The following is a 19,182-nucleotide window of genomic DNA, read 5'->3' as shown; positions in this document are numbered from 1 at the left end:
AGGTATTGACTGCCACTCAGTGGCAGCAGGTGGAAGCCATGACTAAATACTATCACTATGCAGACACACAAATCAACACTTCAAACAATATGAAAAAATATGTTAATACTCCAGATCAGAAGGAAAATGGTAGGCACCCAGAAATCAATGCTGAAGGCACAGAAATTTATAATCTAAATGACAGAGAATTCAAAATAGCTATTATAAAAAAAATCAACGAGTTACAAGAAAATACACTTGGTTAATGAAATCAGGAACTTCTTCATAAAAGGGATTGAAACTATAAAGAAAAACCAATTAGGAATGTTGGAGATGAAAAACACTATGGGTGAGATAAATTCTGGACTCCCTGGACAACAGAACTGATATTATGGAGGAGAGAATAAGCAGTCTAGAGGATAGAAATATAGAAATGCTTCAGGTGGAATAGGAGAGAAAACTACAACTAAAAAGAAATCAAGAAATTCTCTAAGAAATATCTAACTCAAATAGGAAATGCAACATAAGGATTATAGGTATTCAAGACGGAGAAGAGAAGGAGAATGGAGCAGAAAGCTTGTTCAAAGAAGTAATAGCTGAGAACTTCCTAAACCTGGGGAAGGCGCTGGAAATACGAGTGAAAGAAGCTAACAGATCTCCAAACTCTATCAATGTAAAAAATCCTTCTCCATGGGGCCAGCCTGGTGGTGCAGTGGTTAAGTGTGCTCGTTCTGCTTCGGCGGCCCAATGTTTGCCACTTTGGATCCCGGGTGCAGACATGGCACCGCTTGGCAAAAGCCATGCTGTGGTAGGCATCCCATGTATAAAGTAGAGGAAGATGGGCATGGGTGTTAGCTCAGGGCCAGTCTTGCTCAGCAAACAGAGGAGGATTGACAGTAGTTAGCTCAGGGCTAATCTTACTCAGGAAAAAAAAAGAAAAGAAAAAAGGCTTTCTCCAAGGCATATAGTAGTAAAGCTGGCAAAAAGTAAATGAGCAATAAAACATATTAAGGGCAGCAAGGCAGAAGAATATAACTTACAAAAGAATGCCTATCAGGCGTTCAGTGGATTTCTCAGCAGAAACCTTACAGGCTAGGAGAGAATGGAATGATATATTCAAAATGCTGAAAGATGGAAACTTTCAGCCAAGAAAACTCTCTATATCCAATGAAAATATCGTTCAGATATGATGGAGAAGTAAAAACTTACCCCAATAAACAAAAGCTAAGGGAGTTCATCGCGATAAGACACCCCCCCCCACAAGAAATGCTCAGGAAGGCCCTCATACCTGAAAAAAGAAGAGAAAGGGATTACAAAACCTTGATCAAGGAGATAAATAGACAAAATCAGAAAATTGCAGCTCTCTACCAGAACAGATTAGCAAACAATTATAACATTAAAGAGAAGGGAAAGGAAAACATCAAAAATAAATAAAATCTCATCATTTTAACCACCAACTCACAACACAAAGTGGATTAAGTTGTGACAATAATAAGTTAGAAGGGAAAGAGAAAAGAGATGAAATTGACTTAGTCTAAGAAAATAAGAAGCTATCAGAAAATGGACTATCGCATCTATGAGATTTTTTTTGAACTTTTTCTTCAGATGATGATAGTTTACAACCTTGTGAAATGTCAGTTGTACATTATTGTTTGTCAGTCGTGTCATATGTGCACAACTTCACCCTTTGTGCCCACCCCACACTCCCCCTTTCCCCTGGTAATTACTAATCTGTTCTCTTTGTCCATATGTTTAAATTCCTCATATGAGTGGAGTCATACAGAGATTGTTCTTCTCCAGCTGGCTTATTTCACTTAACCTAATTACCTCAAGGTCCATCCATGTTGTTGCGAATGGGACGATTTTATTCTTTTTTATGGCTGAGTAGTATTCCATTGTGTGGGTATATATTCTGTATCTTCTTTATCCAGTTGTCAGTTGATGGGCACTTAGGATGCTTCCACATGTTGGCTATTGTAAATAATACTGCAGCAAACATAAGGGTGCATCGGACTTTTGAAATTGCTGATTTCAAGTTCTTTGCATAGATACCCAATAGTAGGATGGCCAGGTCATATGTTATTTCTATTTTTAGTTTTTTGAGAAATCTCCATACTCTTTTCCATAGTGGCTTCACCAGTTTGCATTCCCACCAGCAGTGTGTGAGGGGTCCTTTTTCTCCACAACCTCTCCAACCTTTGTTACTTTTTGTTTTGGTTATTTTTGCCATTCTAATGGGTGTAAGGTGATATCTTAGTGTAGTTTTGATTTACATTTCCCTGATGATCAGCGATGATGAGCATCTTTTCATGTGCCTATTGGCCGTCTGTATATCTTCTTTGGAGAAATGTCTGTTCGTGTGCCCTGTCCATTTTTTGATCGGGTGGTTTGATTTTTTGTTGTTGAGTTGTGTGAGTTCTTTATATATTATGGAGATTAACCCTTTGTCGGATATGTGATTTGCAAATAGTTTTTCCCAATTAGTGGGTTGTTTTTTTGTTTCAGTCCTGTTTTCCCTTGCCTTGAAGAAGCTCGTTAGTCTGATGAAATCCCATTTGTTTATTCTTTCTGTTGTTTCCCTTGTCTGAGAAAATAAGGTGTCTGAAAAGCTCCTTTTAATACTGATGTCAGAGTGTACTGCTTATATTTTCTTCTAGAAGCCTTATGGTTTCAGGTCTTACCTTTAGGTCTTTGATCAATTTAAAGTTTATTTTTGTGAATGGTGAAAAAGAATGGTCAATTTTCATTCTTTTACATGTGGCTGTCCAGTTTTCCCAGCAACATTTATTGAGGAGAGTTTCTTTTCTCCATTATATGCCCTCAGCACCTTTGTTGAAGATTACCTGTCCCTAGACGTGTGGTTTTATTTCTGGGCTTTCGATTCTGTTCCATTGATCTGTGCACCTGTTTTTGTACCAGTATCATGCTGTTTTGATTACTGTAGTTTCTTTGTAGTATGTTTTGAAGTCAGGGATTGTGATGCCTCCAGCTTTGTTCTTTTTCTCAGGATTGCTTCAGCTATTCCGGGTCTTTTGTTGCCCCATATGAATTTTAGGATTCTTTGTTCTATTTCTGTAAAGAATGGCATTGGGATTCTGATTGGGGTTGCATTGAATCGGTAGATTGCTTTAGGTAGTATGGTCATTTTAAGTATGTTTATTCTTCACAATCCATGTGCATGGAATGTCTTTCCATCTCTTTATGTCGTCATCAGTTTCTTTCAGGAAAGTCTTGTAGTTTTCATTGTATAGGTCTTTCAGTTTGGTTAAATTTACCCCAAGGTATCTTATTCTTTTTGTTGTGATTGTGAATGGTATTGTGTTCTTGAGTTCTTTTTCTGTTAGTTCGTTATTAGAGTATAGAAATGCTACTGATTTATGTAATTGGATTTTATACCCTGCAACTTTGCTGCAGGTGGTTGATTATTTCTAATAATTTTCCAATGGATTCTTTGGGGTTTTTTATATATAAGATCATGTCGTCTGTGAACATCGAGAGTTTCACGTCTTCCTTCCCTATTTGGATTCGTTTTACTCCTTTTTCTTGCCTACTTGCTCTGGCCAAAACCTCCAGTACTATGTTGAATAAGAGTGTTGATACTGGGCATCCTTGTCTCATTCCTGTTCTCAGGGGGATGGCGCTCAGTTTTTGCCCACTGAGTATGATGTTGGCTGTGCATTTGTCATATATGGCCATTATTATGTTGAGGTAATTTTCTTCTATCCACGTTTTGTTAAGAGTTTTTTTCACAAATGGCCGTTGGATCTTGTCAAAGGCTTTCTCTGCATCTATTGAGATGATCATGTGGTTTTTTTTCCTCGGTTTGTTGTTATGGAGTATCACGTTGATTGATTTGCGGATGTTGAACCACCCCTGTGTCCCTGCTATGAATCCCACTTGATCGTGATGTATGATCCTTTTGATGTATTGCTGATGTCAGGTTGCCAAACTTTTGTTAGGAATTTTTGCATCTATGTTCATCAACGATATTGGCCTGTAGTTCTCCTTTTTTTGCGCTGTCCTTGTCAGGCTTTGGTATCAGTGTGATGTTGGCCTTTTAGAATGTGTTAGGAAGTGTTCCATCCTCCTTAAATTTTGGAATAGCTTGAAAAGTATGGGTGTTAAATCCTCTCTGAAAGTTTGGTGCAATTCCTCAGGAAAGCCATCTGGTCCTGGAGTTTTATTCTTTGGGATGCTTTTGATTGCCATTTCAATCTCGTTCCTTGTGATGGTCTGTTCAGATTGTCTGTTTCTTCTTGACTCAGCGTTGGGAGGGGTAATAGTTTAAGAATTTATCCATTTCCTCTAGGTTATCCATTTTGTTGGTATATAGTTTTTTGTAGTATTCTCTTATAATCTGTTGTATTTCTGTGGAGTCTGTTATTTCTCCTCTTTCATTTATGATTTTGTTTATTTGAGCTTTCTCTTTTTTTTTCTTTGCAAGTCTGCTTAGGGGTTTGTCACTTTTATTTATCTTCTCAAAGAAACAGCTCTTTGTTTCATTGATCCTTTCGACTGTCTTTTTTGTTTAAGTAGCATTTATTTCTGCTCTCATTTTTATTATTTGTCTCTTGCTGACTTTGGGCTTTGTTTGTTCTTCTTTTTCTAATTCACTTAGGTGTAATTTGAGATTGCTTAGTTCACATTTTTCTTGTTTGTTAAGGTGTGCCTGTATTGCGATGAATTTCCCACTTAATACAACTTTTGCTGCATCCCATATGAGTTGGTATGTCATGTTATCTTTTTCATTTGTCTCCAGATATTTTTTCATTTTTTCTTTAATTTCTTCAATGATCCATTGCTTGTTCAATAGCATACTGTTTAGTTTTCACATCTTTGTCCCTTTCTCAGCTTTTTTCTTGTAATTAATTTCTAGGCTTATAACATTATGAACGGAGAGGTGCTTCTTATTATTTCAACTTTTTAATATTTATAGAGGCTTGTCTTGTTTCCCAACACATGGTCCATCCTTGAGATTGTTCCTTGCACACTTGAGAAGAATGTGTATTCTGCTGTTTTTGGATGGAGTGTTCTAATTATGTCTGTTAGGTCCAACTGTTTTAGCTTTTCATTTAATTCCACTGTTTCCTTGTTGATTTTCTGTCTGGATGATCTGTCCAATGATATGAGTGGGGTGTTTTGTGTTATTTTTAATATCTTCATTTAGGTTTATTAATAGTTGCTCCTATGTTTGGTGCATAGATATTCATAAGCATTATTTCTTTCTGATGGAGTTTCCCTTTGATCATTACATATTGATCCTCTTTGCCTCTCTTTACCTGCCTTATCTTGAAGTCTACTCTGTCTGATATAAGTTTTGCGACACCTGCTTTCTTTTGTTTGCCATTAACTTGGAGTATTGTCTTCTACTCCTTCACTCTGAGCCTGTGTTTGTCCTTGGGATTGAGATGTGTTTCCTGGAGGCAACATATTGTTGGATCTTGTTCTTTAATTCATCTTGCCACTCTGTGTCTTTTTATTGGCGAGTTCACTTTGTTTACATTCAGGGTGATTATTGATGTATGGGGGTTTAATGCTGTCATTATATCACTCATTTTCCGGTTTTCCTGCATTTCCTTTGTTTCTCGTCCTATGTGTTTTGGTGTACCCATTGAATTATGGAGTTTTCTTTCTTTGTTTCTTGGTGTTTTCCTTATTTATCTTTTGTGTCTCTGTTGTGCTTTTTTGTTTAGTGGCTACCCTGAAGTTTCTATTCAGGATCTCGTGCATAACATAGTCCATTTTCTGATGGCCTCTTATTTCCTTAGTCTGAACTGACTCAGTCCCTTTCCTCTTCCCCTCCTCAATTATTATTCTCATACCTCATTCCAACTTGTGTTGTGAGTTTGTGGTTAAAGTGACAAGATTGTCTCTGTTTTTGATGTTTTCTTTCCCTTTATCCTAATGCTATAGTTGAATATTTGCTATCCTATTCTGCTTCTATGTTTTTGTCTCCTTAGACTGTGTTTTGTGACCCCTTTCTCCCCTTCTTTCTTGTTTCAGATATGAGGGCCTTCTTGAGGATTTCTTGTAGGGGGCATCTCGTGTCTATGAAGTCCATTAGGTTTTATTTGGGAAAGATTTAATTTCTCCCTCATATGTTAAGAATATTTTTGCTAGATAGAGTATTCTTGGCTGAAGATATTCTTGGCTGAAGAGTTTTATCTTTTAAAGTTTTGAATATGTCATTCTATTCTCTCCTAGCTTGTAAGATTTCTGCAGAGAAATCTCTTGAAAGTTTGATAGGGCTTCTTTTGTAGGTTATTTTCTTCTGTCTTACTGTCCTGGTATTCTTTCTTTGTCATTCATTTTTGCCAATTTTACTACTATATGCCTTGCAGTAGATCTTCTTACATTGACAAATCTAGGTGATGTGATAGCTTCCTCCACACACATTTCGCTCTCATTCCCTTGATTTGGGAAATTCTCTTCTATTAGTTCTTGGAGCACACTTTCTGCTCCATTCTTCTTCTGTTCACCTTCCTGAATACCTATGATTCTTGTGTTCCATTTCCTAATTGAGTCATGATATTTCTCGTAGACTTTCTTCATTTCTTTTTAGTCGCAGTTCTCTCTGCTCCTCTGTCTGGAGCAATTCAACATGTATATCTTTGATTATGCTGATTCGCTCCTCTAGAGTGTCCACATGAGAATTCAGGGTATCCATATTTTATTTTGTCTCTTCCATTGTGTCTTTCATCTCTAGTATTTCTGATTGACTCTTCTTTATAGTTCCAGTCTCTTTTGTGAAGTAGATCTTGAACTTATTGAATTGTTTCTCTATATTCTCTTTTACCTCATTGAGTTTTTTGCCAATGGCTATTTTGAATTCATTGTCATTTAATTTACTTATTTCTGAGTCCTCAGGACTGAATTTTGGGTATTTATTGGCTCTCTGTTTTGGAGATTTGAGGAACTGTCTGATCTGGAAGAACGAGGTTTTCCCATTGTGATAGTATTAGGTTGCAGTTACAGCCTATTGCCACGGGATAAAAGTCAAGAGCCACATATTCTGAGCCCTGCACGTTCAGCCAAGATGGTGCAGTGTGGCTCGGATGTGTTGGGGGATGCTTTCTCCTGCTTACAGTCCCTGGTTTCCCGATTAGCTCTTGCTGTCTGGTTTCCTGGGGTCTTGGCTTGTTGAAGTCACCCCATGGGAAAGCTTTCGCCCCATTTGAGGGCTTCCCTCTAGGCTGCAAGGACACTAGGAAGTCTTTGCTGATCCCACGGACATGTGACCTCTTCCCCACTCCTTCCTTGACAGAGCCTCCCACGCCAGTGATCCCAGCCTTTAGGGGAGGGAGTCAAGTTCTCTCTTACCCCTACCAGCTCCTCCATGGGGGCTCCAGGCTTTCTGCCCTCCGTTGTTTGGTTTCCATGACTCTCTGAGGATTCACGTGCTATTACAATATTTTCTATTGGAATACGGTTGCTCCTTTTTGTTGTATGTTGGAGGGGAGAGAGTCTTGGGCAAGCTCACCCCGCCATCATGGTTACGTCACTGGTCCTATGAGATTTTTTTTATACAAACCTCGTGTAACCACTAGACAAATAATGAGAACAGAGACACAAATGATAAAGAGAAAAATAAGAAAACTTTCAGAGAGAAGTACCAAGCTGAATTGGTAGTTAGAAATACACTGGACAGCAAAGAAGGGAAAAGGGCAGAAGAACTGGAAAACGAGTCATAAAATGGCAGCATTAAGCCCTCATATATCAGTAATCACTATAAATTTAAATAGATTGAAAAGGGAGTGACCTCAGAGGAGCTTAGCAATTGATGACTCTGCGTTTACTTTGCCATTGTCTCCCTTTTTAAAAATTTTTATTTTATTTTATTATTATTATTTTCCTGAGGAAGATTCACCCTGTTCCAACATCCGTTGCCAACCCTCCTCTTTTTGTAAGTGAACTGCCACCACAGCAGGGCCACTGGTGAGTGGTGTAGGTCCGTGCCTGGGAACTCAACCTGGGCCGCCAAAGTAGAGCATGCTGAACTTAACCTCTCGGCACCAGGGCTGGCCCTCACTCTCCCTTTCTTCTCCAATCTCTAACATCACAGTTAGCTGATACCTAGTTCAGAAAGTAGTTAGAAAGGCACTTCCCGTAACTACCACAGCTACTCACCTAACTACCTCTGTGCCTATGTACTTTCCCTTCTCTACTGTTATTATTACATTTGTATTATTAGTGGTATACAAATATTGCTCTTAAAGTTCTTGGCTGGTTTGCTGATTGTTTTAGTGGCATCTCAGGGTTTTATAGATGGAATCCCAAGACAGTTACAGAAATGGGAGTGGATATAGCTACGTTTTCCCTACTCCTAATCTGATCATCTCTACATTTATCTCTTTTTTATATTTTGATGTTCTGTTAAATGTTTCATTTGAATAAAAGGATCTGCTTCTATACTTAAAGTTTTGACAATACTTTCCATGATTGGAATCTTCCTTGAATACTCTACTCACGTCCCAATCTCTCTTTTCCTTTGACTAACCTTCTGTAGCACTTGCTGTCTACATTGCATACATTTTTTTTTTCTAATAAAGATTCACCCTGAGTGAACATCTGTTGCCAATCTTCCTTTTTTTCCCCCTCCCCACAGCCCCAGTACGTAGTGGTATATTCTAGTTGTAAGTCCTTCTAGTTCTTCTATGTGAGCTGCCACCACAGCATGGCTACTGACAGTTGAGTAGTGTGGTTCTGTGCCCTGGAACTGAACCCAGACCACCAAAGCACAGCGTGCCGAACTTTAACCACTAGGCCATCAGGGCTGGCTCTACATTGCATATGTTTTGTTATTCTGTAACTCAGTATTTTCTAATTTTCTCAATTTTTTCATGTTTATTCATCTTTTTGTCTCTCCACAGCTTGTAAATCCTTTGGCATTAAGGTACATACTTATGCCCCTTGGATATCTCCCATAGTTCCTAACATGTTAGAGCCATGTAGTAGGGAATATTGATTTGTGATCCAGATTAATGCCATCTAATGTGAGACTTATTGGAATTGTTGTCCATAGTCTTTTGACTGGGTATGTGTAGTAGGAGAGGTGTACCTGGATCATGTTTCATGTATATGAGAAGCTTCACATAAAGTGAGTATATATATTTTCCTGGAGAGAAAATAGCTTTTATCATGTACCAGAATAATGAAATATCAAAGCTTTAGGTCATCTCTCTCTGTGCCTTTATTTGGCAGATACAGAAACTATCACCAAGCAACTTGCCTAGAATCATTCCTACAACCCAACATAGTTTCCTGATTCTTTAAATTATAAGCTAATAGTCTTTATGATATCAAAAGCTTTAAAAATTTATTTGAGTATACATTTGTATGGTTTCTAGAGATCAACACTTAATATAGGAAATATGTGTTGCTTTTATAAACAATAATTTATGTATTTTTATTTTTACTCGTGTTTAGTTTAATGTTTAAGTATGGACAGCCTATGTATTTTAAACTCTTGTAGTTGTACAATTGTGGAAGAAATTTCTTCAGTATGGAAATGTAGCAAAGTTGTTTTTCGTACAGTATTTTAAGTCATTTATTCAACATAATTGTATAATTCAAAAAAAATCCCACTAATTGCGATTTAATGCATTTCTAATCAGAAAATATAACATTGTGACAAGTGACAGATACTAACTTACTTTTTTCTACTGTGATTTCCTTATAGGTTTGATGAACTTGTGAAAAAATTCAAAGTTGAATATCATGCTGGTGGCTCTACCCAGAATTCAATTAAAGTGGCCCAGGTTGGTTAATTATTTTAAAAGTTACAAAGAAATGGATTATAAAATGATTCTAGGCCTTTTGATCATTGTTCATAAATTTTCCAGGGTGTATTTTGTTGCTATAGAATAGTTTTGTTGGTTTTGAATTGGGATTTTAGCAGTTATTGCCCATCTAATCCACAAAAATTATTTTATTTTAATTGGTATTCCTTTGCTTGTTAGTAAGCTTGAATATCTTTTAATGTTTATTGTTCATTTTCACTTTTTCTTTCTTAATTAGTTGGTGAATCCTTTTTTATTATTTCAGAATTTTTGTGTTAGTGGTTTGTGGAAATTCCTGATATTTTTATGGTTAGTATTCCTTTTTATTCTATAAATTGAAAGTAATTTATTGTTTATTTGTTATTTATACTTTAACTCTGCTTATAGTGTCTTTTACTTTGCCAAAGTTCTCAGTTTTTTTAATGTAATTAGACTTTATGGCTTCTGCATTTCATATGGTGCTTCGAAAGGACATTCTTAGAACAAGATACTGTAAGTGTTCATGTGTTATGTATAGATACTTATATATCTATATCTGTGCATATCTTTTATAGATACTTATACATACGTATATATATATATATATATATATAAAAGTACAAATTTATATATCTGTATCTATACTCATATCTTTATCTTCCAATGGGTAATTGGATAATCTCATTTTGACATATTCTCTCAAAGTCACCAGCCTAACCTAATCTTGAGTGAGACTGGTTAGTATTCTTTTTAAACTTTCAATTATGAAGGAGATGAAAAAGCTTTACCTGCCACAGGTTCTTACCCTTTGTGATTTGAAAAGTAGCTGAAAATCTCACGTACTGCAATCATTGGTCAACTCTGATGGACTCTGGTCATTTTGATTTTTCATGGATTTGCTTTTCCTTTGAATTTTAATTATCTCAAGGACTGGAGAAGTAGAATATTGAGAAAGGTTGAACAATTTCTGGTTTTTTGGACTAACACTTATTTGATTTAGTGTGCAGTGTAATTATCTTACCTACTTCCAAAGCTCAAATTTAATCATAGTATTAAAATACTTTAAGTTGTAAAAATTAATCTTGAAAGTGATCATTTGTGTGGAGTGGCCTAATGAGAAGATCTTTGTATTTGTCAATTGAATTTGTATTGTTCTTGTTAAAACATCCTGCTGGTCACTTTGTAAGCTCAAGTTATTAGAAAAAGTTACAGTTTACTTTTGTCCTTAGAATATTGTATTAGTCTCCTTGGGCTGCTACAACAAAATATTACAGACTGCTTGGCTTAAACAAGAGAAATTTATTTTGTCACAGTTCTGGAGGGCAGAAGTCCAAGATCAAGGTGCCATCAGGACTAGCTTCTAGTGAGGGCTCTTTCCTGGCTTGTAGATCGCTGCCTTCTCACTGTCTTCACATGGCCTTTCTTCTGTGCCCGCAAAGATAGAGATCTCTGGTGTTTCTTCCGTCTTCTTATAAGGACACCAGTCCTATCAGTTGAGAGTTCCACCCTTAGGACCTCATTTAACTTTAATTGTCTCCTTAAAGGCTTTATCTCCAGTTAACGTTGTGGTTTGGGTCTTCAATATATGCATTTTCAGGTGGGAACAATTCTGTCCATGACAGATCTCTTTTTTAAAGCCTCAGTCTGTCAAAGCACATTGTACTCCCCCTTCACTCTTCTCTCCCTCTAGAGCCAGGAAGCCATTAGCTGTCCACTTAACAAATTTCTTCTTTCTTGAGGATCTTTTTCAATTCCTACTTTCCCAAGATTTATTACTTATATAATGAATATCAAGCTCTTGATTGGATTTCTACCTGATGTTGGTCTCACTAATAAAACCATCATTGCCTGTTATTATTTTCAGTTTTGACAATATTTCATGTTCATTGTAACAATGTATTCTAGTAATGGTGTATTTGTTCCTATCTTTACTGAGGAGGTAAATGGAATTTAAAGTTTTGGGTGGCTCATCCGTTATTTTTGCTTTCTTATTAATGGTATATTTGGGGTTGAAATCCTATCCTGATAGTAAGACTAGCAATCCTTCTTTTATTTATTTATTTATTTTTTAAAAAGATTTTATTTTTTTCCTTTTTTCTCCCCAAAGCCCCCCAGTACATAGTTGCATATTCTTCGCTATGGGTCCTTCTAGTTGTGGCATGTGGGACGCTGCCCCAACGTGGTTTGATGAGCGGTGTCATGTCCACGCCCAGGATTCGAACCAACGAAACCCTGAGCCGCCTGCGGCAGAGCACGCAAACTTAACCACTCGGCCACGGGGCCAGCCCCCTACAATCCTTCTTTTAGACCATATGCAAAGCAATTCAGTTTAGTTCAGCCAACATGTATTGATATTAGAGAAATCTCTGTGCTATATATGATAGATAACATCAATAAACAGGAAATTTCCCTTGTTTATAAAATTCTAGCTTACATTGCAAAACTTACCATTTTTTTTCCTTTTCAACCATTAAGTATCCTAACTTTTCTTCTTCTGTTCTTCCTCCCTTTCTTCATCATCATTTATTAAATTCCTACCATGTGCCAGGTAGTCTGTTAGATGGTGTTGATGCAACAGTTAATAATGGACTTGATCCTACTCTTGAAGCTTTCATTATAATGAAAATATATTTGGGCATCAGGGTGGTGGCGTGGAGCAATAGAAGAATAAACTATTAAGTATAATATGATGTTATAGGAACAATCCTCTCCACCCCGAAAAGACAGACAAACAAATTTAGAAGAACCAGAATAAAAATATGTCAGTACTCATGTATATGATTTCTCCAGTTTTTGGAAACTTGAATCCAAAACTCTATATATCTGCCCAAATACACCTCCAGTGTTATGTTCAATTTCTGGTTGAATCACGACTGTTCTCATTTTCTCAGTAGGATTTTTATCTCATGTCCTAGATTTTAAATTTGAGCTAGGAAAACTGAAAGAGACACTCACGAATAGCAGTTTTTCTTTATCCAACTTGAACCCCCTTTTCCCAACATCAGATTGGTTTATCAGTCTGTTTTCTAAGATTTTTCTCAAACTGTTGGTCAGGGCTCTCAGAAGTTGTCACAAGGAGGCAAGGGTAATTCTAGATTTGTTTTAAATTTGTTGTATTTAAAAGAAGAACAATTTTGCTTTCTATTTTGTATATTAGCTTTAATGTAAAATTTAACTTTTTAAAAATTTATGCTGCCTACCTCACATTCATTGGGATGGCTGTTACCACATAAACATAAAATAACAAGTGTTATTAAGGATATAGAGAAATTGGAACCCTGTACACTGGATAGTTTACAGTATGGTAGTTCCTCAAGAAGTTATAAATAGAATTACCATCTGACCCAGCAATTCCAGTTCTGAGAATGCTACAGACTGAATGTTTGTGCCCACCCCCACCCCGATTCATATGTTGAAGCCCTTAACCCTGCAATGTGATGGTATTTGGAGATGGGGCCTTTGAGAGGTTATTAGGGTTAGATGAGGTCATGAGGAGTCCCGTCATGAGGGATTAATGCCCTTATAAGAAGAGACATCAGAGAGCTTGCTCTCCCCTCCCCCTACCACCACATGAGGACACAGTGAGATGTTGGCCATCTACAAGCCAGGAAGAGAGTCCTTTGCAGGAACCAAATTGACTGCACCTTGATCTTAGATTTCCCAGCCTCCAGAACTGTGAGAAATAAATTTCTATTGTTTAGGCCCTCCTGTTTTTGGTATTTTGTTACGGCAACTTGCATAGACTAAGACAGATTACATACCCGAAGGAATTGAAATCAAGGTCTTGAAGAGATATTTGTACACTCATGTTCATAGCAGCATTACTCACAATAGCCAAAAGGTGGAAGCAACCCCAGTGTACTTCAATGGATGAATAGATAAACAAAATGTGGTATATGCATACAATGGTATATTATTCAGCCTTAAAAAAAAAGGGAGATTCTCACACATACTACAATGTGAATGAATCTTGAGAGCATTATGCCAAGTGAAATAACCCAGTCATGAAGAGAGAAAATAGAATGGTGGTTGCCAGGGATTGGGGGAAGGAAAAATGGGGAGTTACTGCATAATAGGTATAGAATTTCAGTTTTACAAGATGAAAGGAGTTCTAGAGATGGATAGTGGTAAGGGTAGTACAACAATGTGAATGTCACTTAATGTCACTTAAAAATGGTTAAGGTAGGGGCTGGCCCCGTGGCCGAGTGGTTAAGTTCGCGCGCTCCGCTGCAGGCGGCCCAGTGTTTCGTTATTTCGAATCCTGGGCGCGGACATGGCACTGCTCATCAGACCACGCTGAGGCAGCGTCCCACATGCCACAACTAGAAGGATCCACAACGAAGAATACACAACTATGTACCGGGGGGCTTTAGGGAGAAAAAGGAAAAAATAAAATCTTTAAAAAAAAAAATTATAAGAAAAAAATGGTTAAGGTAAATTTTGTGAATGTCTATTTTAACACAATTTAAAAAATAACAAGTCAGGAGCATGGATTTGCTCTTGGGACCATGAGAGTCCATTAGAAATGAGTTTGCGTTTAAGATTTGTCACTTGACTGGCTGGCTATGAAGCCATGAGCAATTTATTCAACTTTTATAGACCTTTCATCTGTAAATGTGGAGGTTAAAGCTTATCTCAGATGGAAGTTGTAAGGATTAATAAGATAACAAATGGTTAAAAAAATTATACTACTTTTTAAAAGAAAATTTGGAAACCACTAGGGTTGAAGGCTTTTCCCCCCATTTTTCTGAATTTTCTTCATCTTAAGAAGGCCTAAGTGTACCCATTCGTGCACAGAACAACTATATTTGTGGCTCTCGTCCACTTAAAAATATGTTTTTCAATCTAGCACTCAATTGAACATCTTGCTTGACTTTTTACTTCCCCTAATATTTTGAGAGTACTTTTCCTTTGCATCTGATTGATGATCCAACTACATATTTGCCAAATTATAATTTATGACTAGGATAACCACATAGTTTTGGGAAACATTCTCTTAGAAGTACTTCCCTTTAGAAGGAGAATTGCTCAAATTTTCCTTGGCAATCATTAATAGGAATAACTGATTCTTTTTGGTACATAAAGCAGATATTTATTGAGCATCAGCTATATGCTAGTTATTGTACTAGGTAGTAACTGCTAACTCAAACTGTCTCGTCTAAATTTTAAGTAAAATATCAAAAAAAATTACAGCCTTAGAGTGAATAATCATGGTTTAGTCTTGGCTGTATCTAATGTGATGAATGAATGTGGACATTGAGATTGAGCTTAAAGCTGTCTAAAAAGTCTAGGCAAATGCAGTAGAAAGGAGTTGCACAGGAACAGCCCACCAGGGAAGGTGCTGAGTTTTGTTTTGTGTTAGTGTGTTTGATTGCTTGGTTTTGGGCTGTCGTCTTCTTTTCTTACCCTTTTGAGTTCTCCTTTACCCTAGAAAACAACTGGAGTACCACTTTCCATTTTCTCTATCACTGTAGATTATTGAAGAAGCAAATATTGGGCAGCAAATATCAGTCCAGTAGAGCTACACTAACTGAATGTCTACTAGATACTTGAACTGTAGATCTAAAATATGATAAGATCTACGGTAAAATTAGAACTCAGTCATCCAACTGTTCACAGATCATTTACTATGTTTTTATTGGTATTTAGCATATGTAATATGTCTTTTCTGTATCTGTATGTGTTCTATGTAATATTTATACTGAAAATATTCAATTATTCTGTAAAGACAAGAAAAACAAACAGGATGGATGAAATTCATAGAAAGTAAACTGATAGGTTATATGATTGAGGCAAAACTCATAGGATATTTTAAATATAGATAGTAAATAGACAGGTAGCTTAGGAAACAGGCAAACTCGAGTTCAATATAAGTTGCAAGTAAGTTTGTGACCTGTAAGACTGCTGAAGATAGAATAGAGAAAAACTATGTTGTAACAAACATGAGTATTACTTATAGGTAGGAAGGGGTGGAAAGAACATATCATGACTGTGTACCACTGAGCTGATAGTTATATCACCCCCAAGTTGATCACTCATTAGTGACACTTAGTATGTTCTCATTCTGGTCCCATATAGTCTCTACTCCAGAAAGTCAAATAAAACCTTGACTATTCAGCAGTCTCTTTCTCAAGCTTTAGCGTCCTTGCCCTTGAGTCTCTCCCAGAGTGCAAGTGAGTATGTAGCAAGGCTAATGAGGTGAAGAGAGACAGGATGTTTGAACGTTCAGCTAGGGTGGTCCTTATACTTGATTGCATCCTAAGGTAGTGCACCTTGAGTACTAACTTACCTCAGTTCTTTCCCTTGTTTCTTGCTCTTTTGTTTTTTGTTTTTTTTTTTTTTTGAGGAAGATTAGCCCTGAGCTAACATCTGCTGCCAATCCTCCTCTTTTTGCTGAGGTCTGTAGGTCCTTTCTGTTCTGTGCCTTCCAAGATACCTTGCTTGTTTATATACTAGGAGGCTACCAGTGCTTCAAGGTAATTTCCCCACAAGACACCAGGTTTAGGTGGATTTCTTCTTGTTCGGTAGTTAATAACGATAACTTACATGGTAGCTATGGAAAAATATGCAGAAAATTGAAAGAGAACATTATTTGCAAAAGTCACCACCTCTGTGAAAGAACTGAGAGTCCGTCAGGAGAGTAAAGGTTAACACTTTACAATGTAGAGCTCATTCTGTCAGATCTTAGCAACAACTGTACTTTGATATATCAGTTGAACTAGCAAATCACGTCAACAAAAAAAGTTCCTATTAACTTTTAGATACTTTGATTTGTTTAATCATGTTCTTGAAGATTTAATGAAACCACAGGCAATGTAAAACAAAATATTGTTGATATCACGTCCAAATACAATTCTAGACTTTTCTTATCTGCATATTTGCCAGACAGTGCAAATTTAAATTTTGTCAAATTCCCTTCAGTGTAAACTTCTTATTAATGAGAATAAAAACATCTTATCTGCTAAATATCCTGTACACCTTGTATACAACACTGCTAAAAAGAGATGTGATTTGTTTTCCTGTGATACTGATGCTTTCATAGTGAATGTTTTTGGTCACTTTTCAGTTTTCTCAGTATGTACAGATGCCACACGTTGTAATTTTTGACTTTAAAGAAATGGAAGGAGATAGCTTCCTGGGACATGTGCCTAAAAAATGACTGTAATTGTTGCTGGACTTAGAAAAGATGTCCTGCAGTAAAATATTTTTAAAATGTGAGACAAGAATGTTTTTGTCTAATTTGGCAATATATTGAGGATGAGAATGAGAAAAAGGTTACAGTAGAGCAGAAATTTACATGCCATTTCTCCAAAAGTGTTTGATGATATTTGAAGAGGCTGTAAGGAGACTGGAAAAAGCTGATACAACAAACACATGACTCATTTTTGTGTAATATGACTGTTTCATAATTAAGGGGGGAGAAAAGTCACCACAAAAGGGCAGCCAAGTTAAATAATACTTTCTCAGTTTCTTTACTAAAACTGTAACTTATTTGGAATCCAACTTTGATAGCACAAATTGAAATTATCATTGTGCTTCTGAGTGTTTTGAAATGATGTTCATTTTAGACCTGGATGGCATATATAATGAATCTATAAATGCAAAGTATGTGATTGATAAACAATTGGAATACCAAAACAACCATTTAGATGTAAAGTAGATGGATATTTTGTAAAGCTAGAAGCTAACTCATATATCCAAATACCTGCTATTGCTAGTAAGTAAAATCCTAAGTATTTCATGCTCAAATGCTTTTGTTAAGAGCGTATTTAGCTGACGGCATCACACTAGAATCACACCAAGAATGTGGACTTGATAAGAGCAGAGCTGTAAGTGAAAGTGAAATTTATATTTAACGATATTCAGTTTAACCACACCTAAAAGAAGGATGTCCTAATGGTTCTAGTTAATTGGAAGAAGTATTATTGGAAAGGGAACAGAGTAAAAATATTCTGTTATTTCATGGAACAAAAAGAAACATGTCAGTGTTATTTTTTCTAAATATTGGTAATATCTGTTTAAGCTAAGTATACTTACTCTTATTAAAAATTTTACATTTACATATGTTAAGAATACACATTATGGCCTATAAAATTTAAATATCTAATAAAGAGTTAAGAAAAGTTGAAATAAGTTGCTATGTTTATTTTAACAAAAGAAGCATTATAACGATTGTTATATTTTTCTCACACATACTATTTGTTTAATTAGTCCTGCTTTTAATTATTACTAATTGCCACCATTAGTAATTTGTTTCTGTTGTTTTGTTTAAATAACAGCACTTATGTGACAGAAAAGTAAATAATACAGAATAATATTTAATTTCAAATAAATACTATATTGGTTTCCTAAGACTGCTGTAACAATACCGTAGACTGGATGGCTTAAATAAAAGAAATATATTTTCTCACAATTCTGGAGGCCAGAAGCCCAAAATCAAGATGTTGGCTAGTTTTGGTTTCTTCTGAGTCCTTTCTCTTCTTGTTACCTCTTTGTGTAGTTATTCCTCTGTGCACACTTCTGTTGTCTCTCTGTGTGTTCCTATCTATTTTTCTAAGAACACCAGTTAGATTGGGCTAGGGCCCACCATAAGGGCCTCATGTTAACTTAATTACCACTTTAAAGGCCCTATCTCGAAATACACTTGCATTCTGAAATTCTAGGGATTAGAGCCTCAACATATGAATTTGGGGAGGACACAATTCAGTTCATGACAAGTACTCATTTGTATATATTTTTCATTTTTGGTAGTGTACCATTTTGATTCCCTTCTTCTTTTCTGTATGTGTTTTAGTTATTTTTTTAGTGGTTACTTTGGGGATTACAGTTAACATTCTAAACCTATAACAACCTAGTTTGAATTGTACCAGCTTAGTTTCAGTAGCATACAAACACTCTGTTCCTTTACATCTTCGTCTTCCCTCCTTATGTTGTTATTGTCACTGATTACATCTTTAGACATTGTGTGCCCATTAATATAGTTTTATAATTATTGTTTTGTTCATTTGCCTTTTAAGTCCTATAGGAATAAAAGAGAAGTTGCAACCAAAAGTGTGGTACTCCTGGCTTTTATATTTACTCGTGTAGTTGCCTTTACCAGTGTTCCTTATTTTGTGTTATGTCTTCAAATTACTATCTAGTGTCCTTTCATTTCAGCCTAGTGGACCCCTTTTAACGTTTCTTGTAGGGCAGGTCTACTATTAACAAAATCCTTTAGCTTTTGTTTATCTAAATATGTCTTAATTTCTCCTTTACTCTTAAAGGATAATTTTTGCCGGATATAGAATTCTTGGTTCTTTTAGCAGTTTAAATATGTCATCTCACTGCCTTCTGGCCTCCATGGTTTCTGGTGAGAAATCAGTTTTTAATCTTATTGAGACCCCTTTATTCACGAGAAATGACCCTGTGACTTGGTATTCCTTTATTGTTTCTAAAACTTTCTTAG

The 19,182-nt window shown here is 36.2% G+C and overlaps 1 protein-coding gene across 3 annotated transcripts in view; it reads left to right on the top strand.

The window, feature by feature from the left end:
• The window catches only part of ADK (adenosine kinase), a 536,863-nt gene that overhangs the window by 178,222 nt on the left and 339,459 nt on the right, over positions 1-19,182 (top strand). For all 3 annotated transcript variants that reach the window (XM_046652329.1, XM_046652331.1, XM_046652330.1), the window contains one exon: positions 9,659-9,737. In XM_046652329.1, coding sequence (XP_046508285.1) covers positions 9,659-9,737 — 79 coding nt within the window. The remainder of the gene's footprint in view (positions 1-9,658; positions 9,738-19,182) is intronic.

This window comes from Equus quagga, chromosome 2 (assembly GCF_021613505.1).
Source record: "Equus quagga isolate Etosha38 chromosome 2, UCLA_HA_Equagga_1.0, whole genome shotgun sequence".
NCBI lineage: Eukaryota > Metazoa > Chordata > Mammalia > Perissodactyla > Equidae > Equus > Equus quagga.
Note: the sequence above shows the minus strand (reverse complement) of the source record. Positions and strands in the feature narration are given on the sequence as shown.